At 38.9% G+C, this 24,021-nt stretch overlaps 2 protein-coding genes across 4 annotated transcripts in view; one reads left to right on the top strand and one right to left on the bottom strand.

The window, feature by feature from the left end:
- The window catches only part of LOC117339265 (neurogenic locus notch homolog protein 1-like), a 100,052-nt gene that overhangs the window by 57,273 nt on the left and 18,758 nt on the right, over positions 1-24,021 (top strand). For 2 of the 3 annotated variants that reach the window (XM_033900752.1, XM_033900750.1), the window contains exons 1-2: positions 18,380-19,015; positions 23,099-23,240. In XM_033900752.1, the coding sequence (XP_033756643.1) occupies positions 23,120-23,240 (121 nt within the window). In that variant the 5' untranslated portion in view covers positions 18,380-19,015; positions 23,099-23,119. Of the gene's footprint in view, positions 1-18,379; positions 19,016-23,098; positions 23,241-24,021 lie in introns of those variants that run through there. The other variant, XM_033900751.1, reaches the window with a different exon arrangement.
- Positions 1,180-15,943, bottom strand: LOC117338997. Its single transcript, XM_033900361.1, has 3 exons — positions 15,256-15,943; positions 14,916-15,098; positions 1,180-1,331 (listed from the first exon to the last, which is right to left on the bottom strand). The coding sequence occupies exons 1-3, from the start codon at positions 15,941-15,943 to the stop codon at positions 1,180-1,182; spliced, it is 1,023 nt and encodes a 340-aa protein (XP_033756252.1).

Genomic DNA, 24,021 nt, shown 5'->3' with positions numbered 1-24,021 from the left:
GTTGACCATATTATAACAAACTGTTGACAATGATATGTTTAAACAGGACACAATGGCATTTAATCTGCTGTGTCTAGATTTCCATATGTTGAAACCAGATCTTTTTAATTAGCATATACTTTCAGTCATTGTTGACAAAATTATGAAGTATATTGACTATATAATGACTGTTTTTAAAGCCACACTTTCTCCAATGACTTGTGTTTTTAAAGCTGAACTTTCTCTTGTGACCGTTTGGATTTGACACTACTTCACTCTCACTTGATATGTGAAGGAGATCACCATGTTTGGTAAGTGCTCTGCAAGCTTTGCGGGCAGTTACAATCATCTCAGAGTTATTCTCATACATCCAAACAACATCAGCTTATTACATTTCCATGAACCCTGTCTCCTCGGTTCCGGAGACATATGTATGATGTTTCTCGTCAATAGTTCAGGATGATCAACTGTAACCTGCTAAAACAACCAGTCATAAGATACTTCAGTACATCTTTAAATGTAATTTGATTTTGTATAATTGAATACCACGTACATGTTTATAAGTTTGCGTATGAAGATAATTGGAGACTGTGTAGAGTTTCTGTATACTGTGGTTTATAAGGGGATACTACATACAACTTTATAATAGACTTTAGAAAAGTTTATTGGTCAAATTAGGTTTGAACGTCATCGACTGTATTCTTTCTCCCAAAATATGAATTAATTTTTAATGTAAACGTGATTTCAAATAAATGTTACATAGTACATATCTCTAAACCATACGATAGAGTTCAGCTCGGGTGTCATTGGAGCGTTGGTGTTTCCTTCTGTACAAATTAGTTAAGAGTTTGTAACTTCATTTTGAAGGAACGCCAACTTTTAGTAAACAGTTAGCTGTATAGTAAATTTTCAGCGGATCATAGTTTGTATTTATCTCATTAAATCATGTTGGTGTTATTATGGATTGTGTGAATAAGGTGTACTAGGATGGTTAAGGTGTGGGCTGGTGCAGGTGTGTGCTGGTTAAGGTGTGGGCTGGTTTAGGTGTGGGCTGGTTTAGGTGTGGGCTGGTTAAGGTGTGGGCTGGTTTAGGTGTGTGCTGGTTTAGGTGTGGGCTGGTTAAGGTGTGGGCTGGTGTAGGTGTGGGCTGGTTGAGGTGTGGGCTGGTTTAGGTGTGGGTTGGTTTAGGTGTGGGCTGGTTTAGGTGTGGGTTGGTTTAGGTGTGGGCTGGTTTAGGTGTGGGCTGGTTGAGGTGTGGGCTGGTTGAGGTGTGTGCTGGTTTAGGTGTGGGCTGGTTGAGGTGTAGGCTGGATTAGGTGTGGGCTGGTTTAAGTGTAAAAAGTTATAAAAATCTTGAAAAGAAGTGTAGCACAAATTTGAGGATATCATAGAGAGCAGATAATCAGTCAGGAATCGGGGTGCCTGAATGTGACTTACACCTTTTAAAAATAAATTTAACAGGAGAGGAAAATGCAAAGACCAGACTGAGACTCAAACCTGGACCTATAGACAGACATTCTAACCATGTGAGGTAGCTGGCCAACAGTGTTCAGTCCTATAATCTGGTAAATCTATGTTACATTATACTGTCAGAAATCAGAGGATGATGTTCCCAGTTATTCTTGTGGCATTTAGAGATTTGTATGTAAGAAAGAAATGACTCAGGACAGCATTGAGAGGAATGCTGGTGTATGACAGGAGTTAGAGATTGAGGACACCTGTGATGGAATGAGGGGTAGAGGGGGTATTGGCAGGGGCTGAGGACACTCCTGATGGAACAGTATTGGGACAAGACAGGTTGATTAACGAGTGTGAAATGGGGTAATGTTTGTGACTTAGTAAAGGTGGCACAGGCACTCAAATGAGGATCTGAATGTGTCGGTGTGGAATGGGGGAGGGATGGGGCTTACAAGGTAGGGGATACTGACGGGGTGAGTGGGGAGAGTTGTATAGGTGGGGTGAGGGGGGAGAGTTGTATAGGTGAGGAGATCGTGGGGAGGGAGAGAGGCTCTGTAATAGAAACACTATGTTAAATGGATGTGACAATCGGAAAGGTTACACCAGGTACATCATAAATAAGTGTTGATTGTTGCGAGTGATCACACATTTTTGGTGTCTGTGTGTATATAGATAGTGGCCAGGGTTTGTAATCATCTCCACAACCACTGACAAGCCCTCTCCCACCTCCTCCCCACCTCCTCCCCACCCCCTCCCACCAACTTTGTGTATCTCCAAACAGCTCACTCCTCACAAACCACCTACAGACTTGTACCAGTCAGGTTTCTATATACTTGATATCCCTGCCCTCAAAGGCCTTGAACCAGTTACTATCATCAGATTTTGTTTTAAAAGTCTACTTTTCCAGCACAGCTCTATGGAAATTGATTGTGTTTGGCCTTGATTATTCATGGATGCTTGGGATTCAATGAACAAGTCAATTTTAGGTAAATGAATGGATCGAGACCATGAAAAAGAATTTCTGTTGTTTCCGAAATTTGGAGAGGAGAGATGGATAAACAGACCATATTGGTGAAGGATTTTAATTTGAGATTTGGAGGGACTTTATTGTGCTAATGAGATTGTCTAAATGTATTTACTGATTAGGAGAAGAAGGCTTTATTTTACTTAAGATCACCATTAACCTTAGCCAGGCGATTTTCATAGGAAACAAAATGAAAATGGCTACCACACGCGATCTCACCTTATCAGAAATACAGAAACTTTTTGAATAGATTTGACAGAAGAAAAAACAATTGAACAATACAGGTCCAACTGGACTTTTGTCTGTGTAACTTCTGGTGGCACTTAGCTGTACATGTTATCATGGCAATTATTATCTTGGAGACAATCATTACCAAAAAAAGGCTTCTAATGATCCACATGGAACATTCTCAGAAAAATATATAACTGTAACTTTACAATAAGAATCATGGATTTTATTTGTGAGATTCTTTAAAAGCATTAATACAGATTTGGAAAAAAATAATTTATTTTATTTTAAGATTTATAAATAGCTGGGTATAATGCATTCTGTAGTTAATGTACTGCACCTCGAACCTCATACTGCGTAGCCGCTGTACATACACAGACGAGTTGCCGAATAATGACATCGTTTTGGATCTGAATGACAACCACTGCTACTGTTGTACCTTACAATTCTATTTCAATTTTAGTATTATTAAATTTAAAAGTCCATAATGGGTTCAAATTTTGATTGATCATGAAATGATATATTTTATTAGCTGTAATTATTTCCAAATGAAACAGGTTATATGACAACATAAATTAAGAATAGGGACAGCATAAAAATAGGGGCTAAGTGACTGTATATAGATATTGTACTTTAGGATATGTTTTATTTGTCCATGAGCAGTTTCTGTTTTAGAGATATAGGCAGAGCGATAATAATATAACTGGAAAAAATCAAGATATTGTCAAAATTAATGGTTGAACATTTTTAACTGTTCAAAATGAATGTACAAAAGTACAGAATATATTACAAAACCAGAAAAGTGTGTTTATTGTGATATGTTTATGTTGTGTATATCATAACTAAAAAACACCTGGTTATTAGCTCACCTGCCCGAAGGGCAAGTGAGCTTATGCCGTGGCGCGGCGTCCGTCGTCCGTCCGTCGTCCGTCCGGCCGTCCGGCCGTCCGTCCGGCGTCAACTTTCCATTCAAGCAACTTCTTCTCAATAACCAAAAGGCCTAGAGACCTAATATTGGGCCTGTAGCATGCTGGGGTGAAGGGCTACCAAGTTTGTTCAAATGAATGACCTTGACCTTCATTCAAGGTCACAGGAGTCAAAAAGGCTAAAATCTTCAAACGACTTCTTCTCAACAACCAACAGTCCCAGGGAGTTGATATTGGGTCTGTAGCATGCTGGGGTAAAGGGCTACCAAGTTTGTTCAAATGAATGACCTTGACTTTCATTCAAGGTCACAGGAGTCAAAAAGGCTAAAAAAAAATTAGACGACTTCTTCTAAATAGCCAAAAGACCCAGGGACTTGATATTGGGTCTGTAGCATGCTGGGGTGAAGGGCTCCCAAGTTTGTTCAAATGAATGACCTTGACTTTCATTCAAGGTCACAGGAGTCAAAAAGGCTAAAATCTTTAAACGACTTCTTCTCAATAACCAAGAGTCCCAGGGACTTGATATTGGGTCTGTAGCATGCTGGGGTGAAGGGCTACCAAGTTTGTTCAAATGAATGACCTTGACTTTCATTCAAGGTCACAGGAGTCAAAAAGGCTAAAATCTTTAAACGACTTCTTCTCAATAACCAAGAGTCCCAGGGAGTTGATATTGGGTCTGTAGCATGCTCGGGTGAAGGGCTACCAAGTTTGTTCAAATGAATGACCTTGACTTTCATTCAAGGTCACAGGGGTCAAAAAGGCTAAAATCTTTAAACGACTTCTTCTCAATAACCAAGAGTCCCAGGGAGTTGATATTGGGTCTGTAGCATGCTGGGGTGAAGGGCTACCAAGTTTGTTCAAATGAATGACCTTGACCGTCATTCAAGGTCACAGGAGTCAAAAAGGCTAAAATCTTTAAACGACTTCTTCTCAATAACCAAGAGTCCCAGAGGCCTAATATTTGGCCTGTAGCATGCTGGGGTGAAGGGCTCCCAAGTTTGTTCAAATGAATGACCTTGACTTTCATTCAAGGTCACAGGAGTCAAAAAGGCTAAAATCTTTAAACGACTTCTTCTCAATAACCAAGAGTCCCAGAGGCCTAATATTTGGCCTGTAGCATGCTGGGGTGAAGGGCTCCCAAGTTTGTTCAAATGAATGACCTTGACTTTCATTCAAGGTCACAGGAGTCAAAAAAGGCTAAAATCTTCAAACGACTTCTTCTCAATAACCAAGAGTCCCAGGGAGTTGATATTGGGTCTGTAGCATGCTGGGGTGAAGGGCTACCAAGTTTGTTCAAATGAATGACCTTGACCGTCATTCAAGGTCACAGGAGTCAAAAAGGCTAAAATCTTTAAACGACTTCTTCTCAATAACCAAGAGTCCCAGAGGCCTAATATTTGGCCTGTAGCATGCTGGGGTGAAGGGCTCCCAAGTTTGTTCAAATGAATGACCTTGACTTTCATTCAAGGTCACAGGAGTCAAAAAGGCTAAAATCTTCAAACGACTTCTTCTCAATAACCAAGAGTCCCAGGGAGTTGATATTTGGTCTGTAGCATGCTGGGATAAAGGGCTACCAAGTTTGTTCAAATGAATGACCTTGACTTTCATTCAAGGTCACAGGAGTCAAAAAGGCTGAAATCTTTAAACGACTTCTTCTCAATAACCAAGAGTCCCAGAGACCTAATATTTGGCCTGTAGCATGCTGGGGTGAAGGGCTACCAAGTTTGTTCAAATGAATGACCTTGACCTTCATTCAAGGTCACAGGGGTCAAAAAGGCTAAAATCTTTAAACGACTTCTTCTCAATAACCAAGAGTCCCAGAGAGTTGATATTGGGTCTGTAGCATGCTGGGGTAAAGGGCTACCAAGTTTGTTCAAATGAATGACCTTGACCTTCATTCAAGGTCACAGGGGTCAAAAAGGCTAAAATCTTTAAACAACTTCTTCTCAATAACCAAGAGTCCCAGGGAGTTGATATTGGGTCTGTAGCATGCTGGGGTGAAGGGCTACCAAGTTTGTTCAAATGAATGACCTTGACCTTCATTCAAGGTCACGTCGATCAAGTATGCTTAAATCTTTAAATGACTTTTAGTGAAAAGCCAAAGTGCAGAGAGACATTATATTGGTCCTGTAGCATGCTTTCAAATAACTGCAGGATCCATATATGAAAAGATCACTGCATTGCAGGTGAGCGATTTGGGCCCATTGGGCCCTTGTATTGTATTGTCAGCTTAAAGTTCTTAAAAATTTACTTTGAAATCAGTGGATTATTAACTGTCACTAACTCAATTATGTTCTGTTTGTATCATTTAAACAACAAATTCATTTGCTATTTTTTTTTTATTATATTTTTTTTATTTAAATAAAGTTTATTGGAGGCATAGCAGTATAATAGGGCTAACAAGCTAACAATACTGGCACCATACGCGTAGATTATGTCCTCATCCGTACTAGATGTTTATCTATTGTCAAAAAAGATGATGCATTGGTACAATGTTCTTGAAACTGATAATTATTTATTCCACGGAAAGTACTTTTTTTAAAAAGAAATACAACACTGGAACGCATCATGCCAAATGTCGGAGAACGAAAACATGTGTAGGGCACATTATCCAGCGGCTTCAGTAAACAACCTTCACTTTCAATAGGAAAAAAAAACTTTAGAAAAATGTTACAAAGGTATAAATATCCATAATATCATTGCAATAATATTTGTGATTTTTTTTCTTTTTTTTTTTAATTTAAAAAAGCGCACAAACAAAGTATACACAGAGTTGCCTGATTTATTAGGATAACTCGTCATTTGAAGTAAAGAATAAGCAAAGATCAGGGGGAGGTTATCCAAGTTCAGGAGATATACCATATGACATTTTTTGTTTAAACAGCATAGGGCTTTTATACCAGCCAAAGATGGCATTGTCTTATATATATTAGTATTTCTAAAGAGAACAAAAGAAAAACAACAAATATTTGTTCTTTATTATAAAATGTCTAGGAATAAAAAAAAAAACAACTATCAAACGTTTAGGATTAAGGTTACACACAGAGATCAAGTGAGGGGAAAAAAATGGAACCAGTTCACACCTACATTTCAAAAGTTGCTTGTGAAGCCTCAACCCTGAAGAGTGTGCAGATAAGCCTGCCTATTTAATGCTCCTAAATGTATACATGTACCAGTACATTATCACAACAGTGTTAGACCTGTCACACCAGTGCCGAGATTCACAGACAGCTTATCACCACACTCAGGGGAAATCAGTCTATTCATGTATAGAATTATATCAAAAGCAAAATTTAAATTTGTTTAAAAAGTGTTTTAAACTTTTATGATTAAATTTTTTGTGATTTTTTTTATTACATTCTCAAATCCATAATTTTTAAATCAGTTGCTCATCTTTTTCTCTCGATCATTTTATCAAGGAATTCATGAGCAAAGGAGTCACCATTATTCTCATCTTTGACTGTGTAATTTCTATGTCACGGTATGATGAGGAGTCTAGGGCTACTGGTATGTTGGTTTGGGTATGAGGAGAGGACTGGTGTGTTGGTTTGGGTATGATGAGGAGAGGACTGGTGTGCTGGTTTGGGTATGATGAGGAGAGGACGGGTGTGTTGGTTTGGGTATGAGGAGAGGACTGGTGTGTTGGTTTGGGTATGATGAGGAGAGGACTGGTGTGTTGGTTTGGGTATGAGGAGAGGACGGGTGTGTTGGTTTGGGTATGATGAGGAGAGGACTGGTATGTTGGTTTGGGTATGATGAGAGGACGGGTGTGTTGGTTTGGGTATGAGGAGAGGACTGGTGTGTTGGTTTGGGTATGAGGAGAGGACTGGTGTGTTGGTTTGGGTATGAGGAGAGGACTGGTATGTTGGTTTGGGTATGATGAGGAGAGGACGGGTGTGTTGGTTTGGGTATGATGATGAGAGGACTGGTGTGTTGGTTTGGGTATGATGATGAGAGGACTGGTGTGTTGGTTTGGGTATGATGATGAGAGGACTGGTGTGTTGGTTTGGGTATGATGAGGAGAGGACTGGTGTGTTGGTTTGGGTATGAGGAGAGGACTGGTGTGTTGGTTTGGGTATGAGGAGAGGACTGGTGTGTTGGTTTGGGTATGAGGAGAGGACTGGTATGTTGGTTTGGGTATTAGGAGAGGACTGGTGTGTTAGTTTGGGTATGATGAGGAGAGGACTGGTATGTTGGTTTGGGTATGAGGAGAGGACTGGTGTGTTGGTTTGGGTATGAGGAGAGGACTGGTATGTTGGTTTGGGTATGAGGAGAGGACTGGTGTGTTGGTTTGGGTATGAGGAGAGGACTGGTATGTTGGTTTGGGTATGAGGAGAGGACTGGTATGTTGGTTTGGGTATGATGAGGAGAGGACTGGTATGTTGGTTTGGGTATGAGGAGAGGACTGGTATGTTGGTTTGGGTATGAGGAGAGGACTGGTATGTTGGTTTGGGTATGAGGAGAGGACTGGTGTGTTAGTTTGGGTATGATGAGGAGAGGACTGGTGTGTTGGTTTGGGTATGATGAGGAGAGGACTGGTGTGTTGGTTTGGGTATGAGGAGAGGACTGGTGTGTTGGTTTGGGTATGAGGAGAGGACTGGTGTGTTGGTTTGGGTATGAGGAGAGGACTGGTGTGTTAGTTTGGGTATGATGAGGAGAGGACTGGTGTGTTGGTTTGGGTATGATGAGGAGAGGACTGGTGTGTTGGTTTGGGTATGAGGAGAGGACTGGTGTGTTGGTTTGGGTATGAGGAGAGGACTGGTATGTTGGTTTGGGTATGAGGAGAGGACTGGTATGTTGGTTTGGGTATGATGAGGAGAGGACTGGTATGTTGGTTTGGGTATGAGGAGAGGACTGGTATGTTGGTTTGGGTATGATGAGGAGAGGACGGGTGTGTTGGTTTGGGTATGATGAGGAGAGGACTGGTATGTTGGTTTGGGTATGAGGAGAGGACTGGTGTGTTGGTTTGGGTATGAGGAGAGGACGGGTGTGTTGGTTTGGGTATGAGGAGAGGACTGGTATGTTGGTTTGGGTATGATGAGGAGAGGACTGGTGTGTTGGTTTGGGTATGAGGAGAGGACTGGTATGTTGGTTTGGGTATGATGAGAGGACTGGTGTGTTGGTTTGGGTATGAGGAGAGGACTGGTGTGTTGGTTTGGGTATGATGAGAGGACTGGTATGTTGGTTTGGGTATGATGAGGAGAGGACTGGTGTGTTGGTTTGGGTATGAGGAGAGGACTGGTATGTTGGTTTGGGTTTGATGAGGAGAGGACTAGTGTGTTGGTTTGGGTATGATGAGAGGACTGGTATGTTGGTTTGGGTATGATGAGGAGAGGACTGGTATGTTGGTTTGGGTATGAGGAGAGGACTGGTATGTTGGTTTGGGTATGATGAGGAGAGGACTGGTGTGTTGGTTTGGGTATGATGAGAGGACTGGTATGTTGGTTTGGGTATGATGAGGAGAGGACTGGTATGTTGGTTTGGGTATGATGAGAGGACTGGTATGTTGGTTTGGGTATGAGGAGAGGACTGGTGTGTTGGTTTGGGTATGAGGAGAGGACTGGTGTGTTGGTTTGGGTATGAGGAGAGGACTGGTATGTTGGTTTGGGTATGATGAGGAGAGGACTGGTATGTTGGTTTGGGTATGAGGAGAGGACTGGTATGTTGGTTTGGGTATGATGAGGAGAGGACTGGTATGTTGGTTTGGGTATGATGAGAGGACTGGTATGTTGGTTTGGGTATGATGAGGAGAGGACTGGTATGTTGGTTTGGGTATGATGAGAGGACTGGTATGTTGGTTTGGGTATGATGAGGAGAGGACTGGTATGTTGGTTTGGGTATGATGAGGAGAGGACTGGTGTGTTGGTTTGGGTATGAGGAGAGGACTGGTATGTTGGTTTGGGTATGATGAGAGGACTGGTATGTTGGTTTGGGTATGAGGAGAGGACTGGTATGTTGGTTTTTGTATGATGAGAGGACTGGTATGTTGGTTTGGGTATGATGAGGAGAGGACTGGTATGTTGGTTTGGGTATGATGAGAGGACTGGTATGTTGGTTTGGGTATGATGAGGAGAGGACTGGTATGTTGGTTTGGGTATGATGAGGAGAGGACTGGTGTGTTGGTTTGGGTATGATGAGGAGAGGACTTGTGTGTTGGTTTGGGTATGATGAGAGGACTGGTATGTTGGTTTGGGTATGAGGAGAGGACTGGTGTGTGGTTGGGTATGAGGAGAGGACTGGTGTGTTGTTTGGGTATGAGGAGGGAGGACTGGTGTGTTGGTTTGGGTATGATGAGAGGACTGGTATGTTGGTTTGGGTATGATGAGAGGACTGGTATGTTGGTTTGGGTATGAGGAGAGGACTGGGTGTGTTGGTTTGGGTATGAGGAGAGGACTGGTGTGTTGGTTTGGGTATGATGAGAGGACTGGTATGTTGGTTTGGGTATGATGAGGAGAGGACTGGTATGTTGGTTTGGGTATGATGAGAGGACTGGTATGTTAGTTTGGGTATGATGAGGAGAGGACTGGTATGTTGGTTTGGGTATGATGAGAGGACTGGTATGTTGGTTTGGGTATGATGAGGAGAGGACGGGTGTGTTGATTTGAGTATGATGAGATGACTGGTGTGTTGGTTTGGGTATGATGAGGAGAGGACTGGTGTGTTGGTTTGGGTATGAGGAGAGGACTGGTGTGTTGGTTTGGGTATGATGAGAGGACTGGTGTGTTGGTTTGGGTATGATGAGGAGAGGACTGGTGTGTTGGTTTGGGTATGAGGAGAGGACTGGTGTGTTGGTTTGGGTATGATGAGGAGAGGACTGGTGTGTTGGTTTGGGTATGAGGAGAGGACTGGTGTGTTGGTTTGGGTATGAGGAGAGGACTGGTATGTTGGTTTGGGTATGATGAGGAGAGGACTGGTGTGTTGGTTTGGGTATGATGAGGAGAGGACTGGTATGTTGGTTTGGGTATGATGAGGAGAGGACTGGTGTGTTGGTTTGGGTATGATGAGGAGAGGACTTGTGTGTTGGTTTGGGTATGATGAGGAGAGGACTGGTGTGTTGGTTTGGGTATGAGGAGAGGACTGGTGTGTTGGTTTGGGTATGATGAGGAGAGGACTGGTGTGTTGGTTTTTGTATGATGAGAGGACTGGTGTGTTGGTTTGGGTATGATGAGGAGAGGACTGGTGTGTTGGTTTTTGTATGATGAGAGGACTGGTGTGTTGGTTTGTGTATGAGGAGAGGACTGGTGTGTTGGTTTGGGTATGATGAGGAGAGGACTGGTGTGCTGGTTTGGGTATGATGAGGAGAGGACTGGTGTGTTGGTTTGGGTATGATGAGGAGAGGACTGGTATGTTGGTTTGGGTATGATGAGAGGACTGGTGTGTTGGTTTGGGTATGAGGAGAGGACTGGTATGTTGGTTTGGGTATGATGAGGAGAGGACTGGTGTGTTGGTTTGGGTATGAGGAGAGGACTGGTGTGTTGGTTTGGGTATGAGGAGAGGACTGGTGTGTTGGTTTGGGTATGAGGAGAGGACTGGTGTGTTGGTTTGGGTATGAGGAGAGGACTGGTGTGTTGGTTTGGGTATGATGAGAGGACTGGTATGTTGGTTTGGGTATGATGAGGAGAGGACTGGTATGTTGGTTTGGGTATGATGAGGAGAGGACGGGTGTGTTGGTTTGGGTATGATGAGGAGAGGACTGGTGTGTTGGTTTGGGTATGAGGAGAGGACTGGTGTGTTGGTTTGGGTATGATGAGGAGAGGACTGGTGTGTTGGTTTGGGTATGATGAGGAGAGGACTGGTATGTTGGTTTGGGTATGAGGAGAGGACTGGTGTGTTGGTTTGGGTATGATGAGGAGAGGACGGGTGTGTTGGTTTGGGTATGATGAGGAGAGGACTGGTATGTTGGTTTGGGTATGATGAGAGGACGGGTGTGTTGGTTTGGGTATGAGGAGAGGACTGGTGTGTTGGTTTGGGTATGATGAGGAGAGGACTGGTATGTTGGTTTGGGTATGATGAGGAGAGGACTGGTGTGTTGGTTTGGGTATGAGGAGAGGACTGGTGTGTTGGTTTGGGTATGATGAGGAGAGGACGAGTGTGTTGGTTTGGGTATAATGAGGAGAGGACTGGTGTGTTGGTTTGGGTATGAGGAGAGGACTGGTGTGTTAGTTTGGGTATGATGAGGAGAGGACTGGTGTGTTGGTTTGGGTATGAGGAGAGGACTGGTGTGTTGGTTTGGGTATGAGGAGAGGACTGGTATGTTGGTTTGGGTATGATGAGGAGAGGACTGGTATGTTGGTTTGGGTATGAGGAGAGGACTGGTGTGTTGGTTTGGGTATGAGGACAGACCTTTGTGGGTTGTTTTGGGTATGATGAGGAGAGGACTGGAGAGGGCCGTTGTGGTTTGGGTATGAGGACAGACCTTGTGGGTTGGTTTGGGTATGAGGACAGACCTTTGTGGGTTGGTTTGGGTATGAGGACAGACCTTGTGGGTTGGTTTGGGTATGAGGAGAGGACTGGAGAGGGCCGTTGTGGTTTGGGTATGAGGACAGACCTTGTGGGTTGGTTTGGGTATGAGGAGAGGACTGGAGAGGGCCGTTGTGGTTTGGGTATGAGGAGAGGACTGGAGAGGGCCGTTGTGGTTTGGGTATGAGGAGAGGACTGGAGAGGGCCGTTGTGGTTTGGGTATGAGGACAGACCTTGTGGGTTGGTTTGGGTATGAGGAGAGGACTGGAGAGGGCCGTTGTGGTTTGGGTATGAGGAGAGGACTGGAGAGGGCCGTTGTGGTTTGGGTATGAGGACAGACCTTCTGTGTTATTTCAGGTATCCAGTGTTCCATCAGCAGGTTACCTGTCCAGGAATACCTATCTTTATACAACTGTTGATAATGCTCCCATCACATGTTCCTATCCATCAAAAGTTTCCTGTTTTGACAGTTGTTCTTTTTATTTTGCAGAAACCTATGTAACCTCTAAATGATTCACAAGAACACGTTTATTTAGCGTTCATTTAGCGGTAATTTTAACACAGAGTCTGTTATTTATGATTCTGGCTATCAATGGCTGCTAAATAGATCGACTGATACCAAGGTTTGTGGTGATGCTGTCTAGTAGCAAAACATTCCAGGATATTAATTTTTGATTGCTTCATGTGATGTTGATTTGAATATAAATTACATCATATCTTTGGGGTAAATATTGAAATCACTGTAGTGGGGTATATTTATTGTGCTATTTTTGATACGGATGGTTGAGAACATGTTTTTCTATCATAATATGACAAATGAAAGCTTTGCGTCGTAAATCAAGGCTGTATAATAGTATGGTGGAAATATAGACATGCACCGGCATATGATATTTGTTTTATATTCAAATTAAAATCATCTTTCATTGCTAGCGATATACCCAGCGTAACACCTGTATTTTGTTGAATGTCATTCTTACCTGGCTTTTGTTCCATCCCAGGTGTCAGTATCTGTCCAGAGTAAATTATCTGTGATCATAATTCATCTCACCTGGAACATTTCTTATTAAGATTGTACTGTAATATACATGTATACAAGAAATGATATGCCGTGCTATCTACAGGTCTACTCATTATAACATGGATGCAGGTGAAACGAACGTTCCACATGTAATACCTGTAATTAGTGCAAGACTGATATGTTGCATACTAGTCCAAGACATGCACAGGTACAGAGTTTTATTTCCAAATAAGACCTATAAGCTATTACATGGATGGTGATGAAAGAAACACACCTGTAATCATCGCTCGACCATGTTATCACATGTACAGGTAAAACAAATACATCAGTAGGTTGTATGATCATCCGTTTCTAAGTTTTACATGAAGGTTAAAAGAACATACAGGTAATATAGGGTTTGTAACTAAGTCCCACCTGGACCGCTTACGTTCTTGACCTTCCACTATGGATGATGATTCGCCACAAAAGGTCTGCAATCAAAGTCAACTATGGAAAATGATCAGAGGTGGTTTTATGGCTGGGATATAAAACATAATTAGACAGCGTAATGGTGACGGGTGTGTGGATATTTCCTATAATAAGATACTATAAAGTCATCCCCCTATACGGTCTTTATAATAATTATATATGTCAGTCCCTCCACTGTATCACTCGTTAGCCACATAAACAACTCAAACAGGTGTCCCCCAACATCTCATTCAGGTAAAAAAAAAAACTTTATCATTGGTCCATTATATATATTGTATATTGTAGGTTTTGTTCCTATATGATATTGTAGACTTAATTTGTTCCTATATGATATTGTAGGTTTTGTTCCTATATGATATTGTAGGTTTTGTTCCTATATGATATTGTAGACTTATTTCCTATATGATATTGTAGGTTTTGTTCCTATATGATATTGTAGACTTATTTCCTATATGATATTGTAGGTTTTGTTCCTATATGATATTGTAGACTTATTTCCTATATGATATTGTAGGTTTTGTTCCTATATGATATTGTAGACTTATTTCCTATATAATATTATACAATTATGGACTTTTTACTTGGTTAATATGCTCTGATATTAACCAGAATGGAACTAATATTGACCGAGGCGAAGCCGAGGTCAATATGGTTACATTCTGGTTAATATCAGAGCATATTAACCAAGTAAAAAGTCCATAACTGTTTTATTATATAATCAAAGTATATATGATGAAATGATAAACGTACTCAACTCAAGAAAACAGTCAACATTTTATTTCACGATTAATTACAAATCATATCAGTTCATGACATGACAATAGCAGAGTGGTAAGTGTAATTTAATTCTTGTACATATTGTAGTTAATAACAACATTGCACGTCTGTGCATTTATTGTTGGAAAGTGGGGGAAATTGTGAACAGAAGCTTGTACATTGGAAAGAGCAGAAACATTGTTGTTCGATGAAGTTTGAATGGTAGATTCTGACATACACACATCTAGATCCGGAAGAGAACTTATAATGTTATCAAACTCGTCGTCATCAAAATTGGCTATTAAATTATCCATCTGTGAATTTGACAAAGGTTTCAACTCAAAATTTCCAAGATCTGTATCCTGAAAACCACAAGTATCGCTTGCCCCACTATTCCCTGCAATGCCAAGACTTTTGCTGATTGTGTTGGACATTTTCCTTTTTGATTCTCCATCAGTGTATCCGGTATAGGTTTTAAGGCTACTTTCAGCCTTATGACCGGTGACTGTCATTATGTGACGAGTTGGAATATGGGCGCAATCTAATAAATGTACTGATGTCGCACGTAAGCAATGATTGGTATATTTCCTGGACAAACCCGCCTTTTCACTTAGATACGCCATCATTCCTCCAAGTTTGTTGTGACCCATTGGGACTAAGTCAAAATAACAACCATCTTTATTTGGTGTTTTACGAACTTTTGGAAATAAACAATCATATCCGACAGGCAACATCCTTTTGTACCGTACAAAAGTTTTCACTGGACAGCGCTCATCAGCATCTGAAAGAAAGTAACCAACAAAAACACTGAGTCGTAGTCAAAACTGAATAACCTTATACAACGTACTGGTCTTTTAAGAAGTTTGTATCTTATTTGCGCTTTAAAATTCAAATAATTCAACAACAGTGAAAGTTATTTAAACTAATACAATTCTTACCTGGTACTACATACATTCGTCCATCAGCAGTATTTGTGTCATGTCGGTGATTTTTTGTCTGTTCATCTTTCTCATGATAGATGTAAACATGGCCTTCACTGTCAGTTGAACAAGAAAAATCTGACACTTTCAACTGACGAGCATTTTCTCTGCCACGCCTTCCAAAATACAACAAAATGTCAACAAACACTTTCTGTTGTAAGGATGCTGCGTCCGTTATATCAAACGAGGCATACAGTTTTTGTAAGTCGGCTTTTTCAATTGGTGGGTGGTGGTCAACACCTCCAAGGCCTTGACGTTTCAGTTCGGACGACATGGCAATAAAGGCCTCCCGTGAAGATTTAAAATCTTGTCCATTGACAATATCATGGTCTTTAAAATGTCTGTTTAGGCCATGCCGAAAGGCCGTCAAAGACGCCTTTTTATACAATTCCCCGTTTTTGTTTCGGGCCTCCAAATAAAACTTTCCCAGGAGTTTATCAAGTTCGGTGCTGTCCAAAGTCTCAACGTCCTCTGCCACGTTCTTTTCTTTTAAATATTCCTTAAACATTTTTACAGCCGAGTCTGTCGCTCTTCTTGTGTTTATGGAATCCTTTTCTGTCATTAACTTGTTAATGTTCTCATCGTTTAGAGACGCAAACCGCATTTTTTTAGGACTCGAAGCCGGCGAAACAGCAGACGCAGCCATTTCCTATGCGTTGCTATGGTATTACGTAACTTCCGGTAGGGTATTTCCAGAATCTATTTTTAGCGGAGGTGTTATTAACTGGTTTTTCATAATCTATTTTTAGCGCGGTGTTATTAACTGGTTTTTTGATATTAACTGGTTTTGCTTTGGAAACCAGTTAATATCGCTATTTATCAAAAGTCACGTGTAAGCGATTTAGCCAATGAGAATATGAATAAATACACATTATATAATAATGTAGGTTTTGTTCCTATATGATATTGTAGACTTATTTTCCTATATGATATTGTAGGTTTTGTTCCTATATGATATTGTAGGTTTTGTTCCTATATGATATTGTAGACTTATTTCCTATATGATATTGTAGGTTTTGTTCCTATATGATATTGTAGACTTATTTCCTATATGATATTGTAGGTTTTGTTCCTATATGATATTGTAGACTTATTTCCTATATGATATTGTAGATTTTGTTCCTATATGATATTGTAGACTTATTTCCTATATGATATTGTAGGTTTTGTTCCTATATGATATTGTAGACTTATTTCCTATATGATATTGTAGACTTTGTTCCTATATGATATTGTAGACTTATTTCCTATATGATATTGTAGGTTTTGTTCCTATATGATATTGTAGACTTTGTTCCTATATGATATTGTAGGTTTTGTTCCTATATGATATTGTAGGTTTTGTTCCTTTATGATATTTTAGACTTATTTCCTATATGATATTGTAGGTTTTGTTCCTATATGACATTGTAGGTTTTGTTCCTATATGATATTGTAGGTTTTGTTCCTATATGATATTGTAGGTTTGTTCCTATATGATATTGTAGGTTTTGTTCCTATATGATATTGTAGGTTTTGTTCCTATATGATATTGTAGGTTTTGTTCCTATATGATATTGTAGGTTTTGTTCCTATATGATATTGTAGGTTTTGTTCCTATATGATATTGTAGACTTTGTTCCTATATGATATTGTAGGTTTTGTTCCTATATGATATTGTAGGTTTGTTCCTATATGATATTGTAGGTTTTGTTCCTATATGATATTGTAGACTTTGTTCCTATATGATATTGTAGGTTTTGTTCCTATATGATATTGTAGGTTTTTTTCAGGTTACCTGAGGAGAAGCCTCAAGTGACCTATTCCAATCGCCTTTTGTCCATCATAAACATCATCTGACGTCCGTCCATAAACAATTTACATTTTCGACTTCTTCTCCAAGACCTTTGAACCAAATTAAATGAAATTTGGCAGGAAGCTTCCATAGCCAAATGTCAACGAAAGTTGTGAATTGTTTGGTCCCCATCCCCCAATGGCCTGAGGGGAGGAGTCAAAAAGGGTCAAATTGAATAAAATTTCAAAAAATCATCTTTTCAACTCCCAGATATGGTAGAATCAAATACTCTTCACAGATAGAAAGGTATTAAGGTCTTTTAGGTCTTGCATTTCCCCCTGGGGAGGGGGGGGGGGGGGGGGGGGGGGGGGGGAGTTTACTATAGTTACGTAGGGAATGTTTGTGTTTGTCCTTGAAATTTTTTGTCAAATGTGGGCAAAATATTCCTCAATTCATCCATAAAAATGAGAAAGTTTAACCTCGAAGTTTAAGAAATACATGAATTCCGATTAAGCAAAGATCTAAGATGAATGATTGCTGAAATTAATTTCTAGTTTAAGTCCTTCAGTCATGTGTAAAGGTGTACAAGTGTTCTGTGAAATCACCTGAGGAACTCAAATTAAAGCATTCACAGTTGTCCCGCCATGGTTCGTCCTGTCGCGATAGATCAGGGTGGTAAATGATTGGATGCTTGGCAAGAATTTCCAACTTTTCTTAACGATTTGTTTGAACAATGATTTGACGTGATCACGGGCAGATATGACGAGTACACCTTGAAGATTTTCCGATTTTGAGGAATTCCAAGCTTTTTTTCCCCTCTTGCGTTAAGACCTTCACGATATGCTCGGTAATGACACAGCAAATAATGACTTTAATTATTTTTTTAAAGACAACAATTAAGTGTACTTGTTAAACGTGTTGTTTTCTTAATGATAGCATCGTAAATTTGACAAAACGTAAACACCTCAATGTAAGGTGTCATGTGATTGTGGCAGTGGCTCCACGACGATCCGACGCTGATTGTCCCCATGTCTGTATATCCTTCATTAAAGGTACGGTAACACTATCAAGTCGGTTTTGAGGTTTGTTGTATGCTCACCGGTACATATCTATCTCCGATTAACAAGAGTTCTGAATGGTAAATGGTTAATAAGGCGTGCGATCAGTGATTGTTGTTCCATTATTAGGGTAGGACAGGGACAGATAGCTGGACACGGGCATTGCATGTCTCTGTGATTGTTATCTGTGCGGGACATACACAGTGCTCTGTGACATAGGTAGGCCATACCTGTCTCCTACACACCTGACTAGTAGTACTACTGTAGGCCTGTGTATTACAGCTATACCCACTAGAGTGTTAGAAGTGTCTACGCCAATGATAGCCCTCCTATAGTAGGGCAGTATTACTACAGAGCAACTGGCTCATTCATACTGGCTGCCTGTTATAGTGCTAAAGGTATACCCCAGAGCTTACTATACCTACCAGGACTGTAGGACAGGCAACAAGTGTGTGGTATTACAGTGTATATAGAAGGCATTTACTACACCTAACTATACAGCATACAGAGCTACGGAAAAAAAGTGCAAATATTCTTGAGGATATTTTTTATAACATTTGTTCAAAAATAATACAGGATTTACTAAAAAAGAAATAATTTCTTTATTATCAAACTTACGTTGATATAATGAAGGTGTGAAAAAAATTACTTTCTACATAAATTTCACTTCTTTTTTGTCTCAACATTTCTTCACAATTCGTTGATGGAAATGGTGTTGATCATTTTCTCTGTGGATTATAAGACTTTATAATGGATTGTGTTTTGGGATGTAAAAAAGATACTGTACCAGTCAGTTGTACACCTGTAAATAGATTGCCATAATCTTACAAGTTTTCTACAGAAACCGTGGAATTTATCTCAACAACTTACAGCTTTATAGTAAAAGGTAAGATCTGAGCCAGGCGAGGTGGTGATATAGAATATCATTGTTTATATCTGTGACCCTGCTTTACATTCTACACAGCTGTTCTTTGTAATCCTTAAAGTCTTGATGCAGTTTATAGATGTATATTTATCATTACAGGAAAATTGAAATTTATCAAGCACATTAAAACAGTCAAATGTTTCAATAACAATAAAAAATAATGAAATAACAATTTATTTCATAACAAATATATATGTACATGTTAAATTCAATTTGGGTGTTGTGGAAAAAAAAAATGTGTGTAGCGAACAAAAACACCTCAAATAATGTGTGGAACCTTAACAATGACTTGTGTGATCAAATTCTTATGTTATATGTCAAAATTATATAAATGAAACTGGTCATAACTGATGTTCAGGATTCTGGAATGTTATACGGAGAAGTTTTATCGTAGAATTTTACCAAATTATATTGAGAAGAGACTATGTTGGATTGCTGGAGATGTATGGTGCGGGTAGATTGAGTTACATAATCCTACCAGACCCAGATAGGCATCGAGGACTTTTCTTATTAAATATTTTGCACATGTTTTTTTGTGAAGGTGTTGTATAACTTTTAACTCTTTATTTTGTAACTGTGACTTGAATTTGAATTTGTTTATTTTGATGGTCATATCTGGTTGATATGAGCTAATTGACGGCTACATATTGACTTAGGTTAGAAGTGTTTGTCTGCTGTGGGTGTCTATAACACACTCCATCAGATAACACAGCCTTTCATCAAATAAGTAAACTAAATTTTTAAATTCATAAGAATTTTCTCTTTCATGTGGAATTAGCCACATCATGAGGCCATTGTTAATCTTTCCAGTACAAAACCAACATCTCGTCTACGATCCCAATAAGGCTTTAGGTATTCCACTCTTAGTGTAAAAGATGTGGTACATTGTGGCTGGCAGACCTCAACACTAAATTATAGATATTTATAGATCTACTGAAGAACACTTAGTCAATTAAACTTCACTGTTAATAGGGTTTTAATATTCTAATATTTTTAATTAAGTATAATTTTTAAAGCAAAAAAATCAGATTTACTGTGACTTTTTTCTAAACAACAAAAAGTATGCCAATCTCTGGAATCATTTTATTTATATAAAATAAAAATCCTGAAAACAGAAACTAAAAGAGATTAGATTTATGACTTTTCTTGATTTCTGTGTACACAATATAATAGATAAAATCTTAATTATATCTCTGAGTGGAACTACTGTGAGGTAAACATGGTTTCTGATAAAATTCCCACTCTGCTGGTCCAATATCTCTACATTCTTATTGACATGTTGGTCAACTTCATAAAGAAAAAACATGTTATACAGTGTCATAAAGTTATAGTTTGTATAAGGATATTGAGATAAAACAAAAAAGATGAGTAGTCCATTCAATAGTTGAGATTTGTGTTTGATATTTTAATTACAAGAGTTGAAATTTCAATTATAAGTCTTTCATCTATAAAATTAAAATTTAAACTATAAATCAAACCCCAGTGTATTATGGCATCAAGGATCGGTCTATATAACTAGCAGCTTGTTCAAACATTACAAGGTCAGGGAAATTATTTATGTTTTGTTGAAGCTACTCAAGTGTTTCCTGTTTTGTAAAATAAAGAAACGGTTTTAAAAGCAGATCTGATCTGACATTTCAAAAGATTATTATAACTTATTGCATTATAAGAAATTATGTGAATGGCTACAACCATCCATACATAGTTTTTACTTATCATATACATGTAGTTGTATGTGAACTGTTTTTTGAGAATTACTTTTAAAAACGAGTTAAAAGTACTACTGACCGAGTTTTAGTCTATATTTTGTGTTATTTAGTCAGAATATTATCATGGTTTAATTATTTGTCCTACCAGTACATATCCTATCAAATCTTTGTTTTAATGGGTTAAATCATAAATTCAGCATACCATTGACTTAATTTGTTTTAATCATTTGATGGCATACAATTATTGATACATGTAGTTTTGAGGATTTGCCCAGCATACCATAACTTAGTTTTAATGGTTTTAATAATAAATTCAGCATATCATAGACTTTAATTAGTAATAATGATTTGCCCATCTTACTATTGCTTAGTTTTAATTTAAATGCCCAGCATACTATTACTTAGTTTTAATGGTTTTAATGATAAATTAAGCACATAATAGATTTGAGTTTTAATGATTTGCCCAGCATGCTATTAACTTAATTTAAGTGATTCTAATGATAAATCCAGCATACCATAGACTTAGGTTTAATGTTCTGTCTAACTACTTTTGAGGAAAGGTCAATGCCTTACTTAAGAATTTGACATTTGTCACGATTTCAAAATTCTTGGGTGGTTGGTGTGACCATTATTTAGATTTGCTACTTAATCCTGGTATTAGGCTGTCTTTTACAGATAATTCCCCACTATTGTCAACGTTTACCTCACCTAAACTTAAAGATAAAACCCAGGGAGATTTACAACTCACAGAATGGGAGAAAACCTAATCTATCTGCCAGGTCCGTGTACCTCCATTTGTCAGCAATTTGTAGCATTGTTAGTAAATATAATTAATTGCTATTCAAGGTAACTATGTTTTAAAAAGTGATAGTATCAACTTAAACAGGTTCTCTTTATCACAAAGTCTGGAGTACAAGTCTATATATATCACAATGATTTATATTTAATGCTGTTTTGTAATATACAAAGTGAGAGTGACACTATTAACTGCATTACATCGTTAGCTAACCTTGGAATCAGAAGACAGTTGTACCTACCAACCTCCCTCCCAGAGGGTTGAGAACGATCGACAAGCTCCCTCCCTGGAGTGGTGTGAAGGATTTAGTGATATTACTAGGAGGCCCACACTGAGCCGATATATACATCATTATTACTGTCCATCAGCACGTACTTCAGTCTTAAAACTGTGAAATTTGTGTCACATTTAAACCCTGAACAATACTTGAGGGTAAAAATGTAACACTTGTATTCAGGTGTATCTGTGATCTCCCGAGGAAAGGTAACAGCTTAACTCCACAGGGTGAGGATTTGCTGTCGCCCCGGGAGGGCAGGGATCGGTGCAGAGAACCCGAGGGTTGACATCCATGCAAGTTTAGGCTATGGAGATTATAAATCTAACACATTACCTTAGATACTCCTGTTTTGTCCAGTTTCGAAATACTTTCCTGTAGCTACGTATACCCAGGTACACTGTTAAACATCATAAATTATCTTAACGAAGTGGAGATTGCGTCTAATAAAACTTGTCATGTTATTAGCAAATTTAGGGATTTTCACTTATCAACAAACTTATGTGACAATGTGTCCATCATTAATTACAGATAATGTCTTAATTCTTTAAATCTCAATTACTCCCTGCAAGGAAGCTTAGAAGCATTAATACCAGGGTTGGTTTGATCAGTATTGATAGCGAGGCGGAGATGTTTATCAGATCTCTTATCAGTGCCACAAACACTTGGTGCTGAAGTTCTTATGTTACATAGGTAATACACAGGTGTACAGGTTACCAATTAACAGGTGCATCTGATCTAATTAGGCCGACAGGTATCCGACAGGTAATCCGATCACTACACATCAATACTATAAGAATTTATGCTTAATTAATAAATGTTTGTTGTTAATTGACTGGCCGGCTAATCTAGACATAATATCACACAGAATCACCAGTACATAGTAATAAATTATGTCGTCTAGTAGATGTGACCTTTTGTTATCTTTATTCAATGGTCACGTTCAGAAATATAATTTTACTAACAACTAACACTCAGATGCTCTAAGCTACCTCAGACTGTAGAGTCATAAACTAAAATGTATGCTAGAGAAAGTTTTACTACTATAAATTACAAAATCATGTCTCCAGAAAAAACATAAAATTATGTAAGTTATACGGATGATATGGTCAGTTTTTCATAAGATTTCTCATGAAGTTTAAGTGTAAGAATATAGGAAAATATCTTCAAGTAACATACAGAGCTTCTTGTTGTCTCTGACGTGGTAGAGTTAATTTGGATTAATAATCCCTCAATAATGGAAGATATTCCATGGTTTGTTTCAGGTGTGGTAACATTTCGGAGAAATGATGGAAGACGGTACGAGAATAAACATGGGATTCTGTGGTCGATGCTATCTCCTCACATGGTCAGCAGTATTTCTTAGTCTTCTGGCCACTGTCCAGCCACTGCAGTCATGGAGAAAAGGTACAGTATAAGAAAAAGTAACCAGGCCAAAATATTTACCATAATTATCAACTGCATATATGTTTTACAATAAACATGGAAAAAATATATAAGCACTCTTGTTTGCCAGTGATGGAAGTGCCTTTAATGGTGGGTGTACCCAGACAAAATCTGTGTGATCAGGCAGCCAAGACCTCTTACCATAGCAGTACACATAACACAGGATAAATCTACCACATACTCAGGAAAACAACATGTTTATATCTTCAAATTGAGAGATGATTGAAAATCTCACAATACCAACTGTTAAACCACAATAACATATCTGGTTTATTAATGAGGACCAATATTAAACAGTGCTCAGTGTTTCGGTGCCGAGGAGAGGAAATGACTTTTGTCATTAGTCCAAACCATCAATGCACAGACACACAACAGTTCACACAGACATAACAGATGTTTTATAGTCAAAAAGCCCTTTTTTAATGAGATTATTTTTTGTTTCATAATCAGACTATAACAAAGAGATATTAAAGTACTTTTTTAAGGCTTGATATCATCAGTTTGTATCTGTACGTGCTGACATTTTACCAGAATTGATTCAAAATGTCATTGTTATTGTCATTGGCCATTACTCTAGTGACTTATTGATTTAAACAGAATGCCATTTTAGCTCTATATATCACAACAATATAAAATCTTACTGTAAAGATGGTACGTGTCCGGACTTTACAGTAAAGCTGGTATGTGTCCTGACTTTACAGTAAAGCTGGTACGTGTCCTGACTTTACAGTAAAGCTGGTAC

The sequence above is a fragment of the Pecten maximus genome, chromosome 12, assembly GCF_902652985.1.
Source record: "Pecten maximus chromosome 12, xPecMax1.1, whole genome shotgun sequence".
Lineage (NCBI taxonomy): Eukaryota > Metazoa > Mollusca > Bivalvia > Pectinida > Pectinidae > Pecten > Pecten maximus.
The sequence above is the reverse complement of the archived record's forward strand: the minus strand, read 5'-3'. Positions and strand labels throughout refer to the sequence as shown.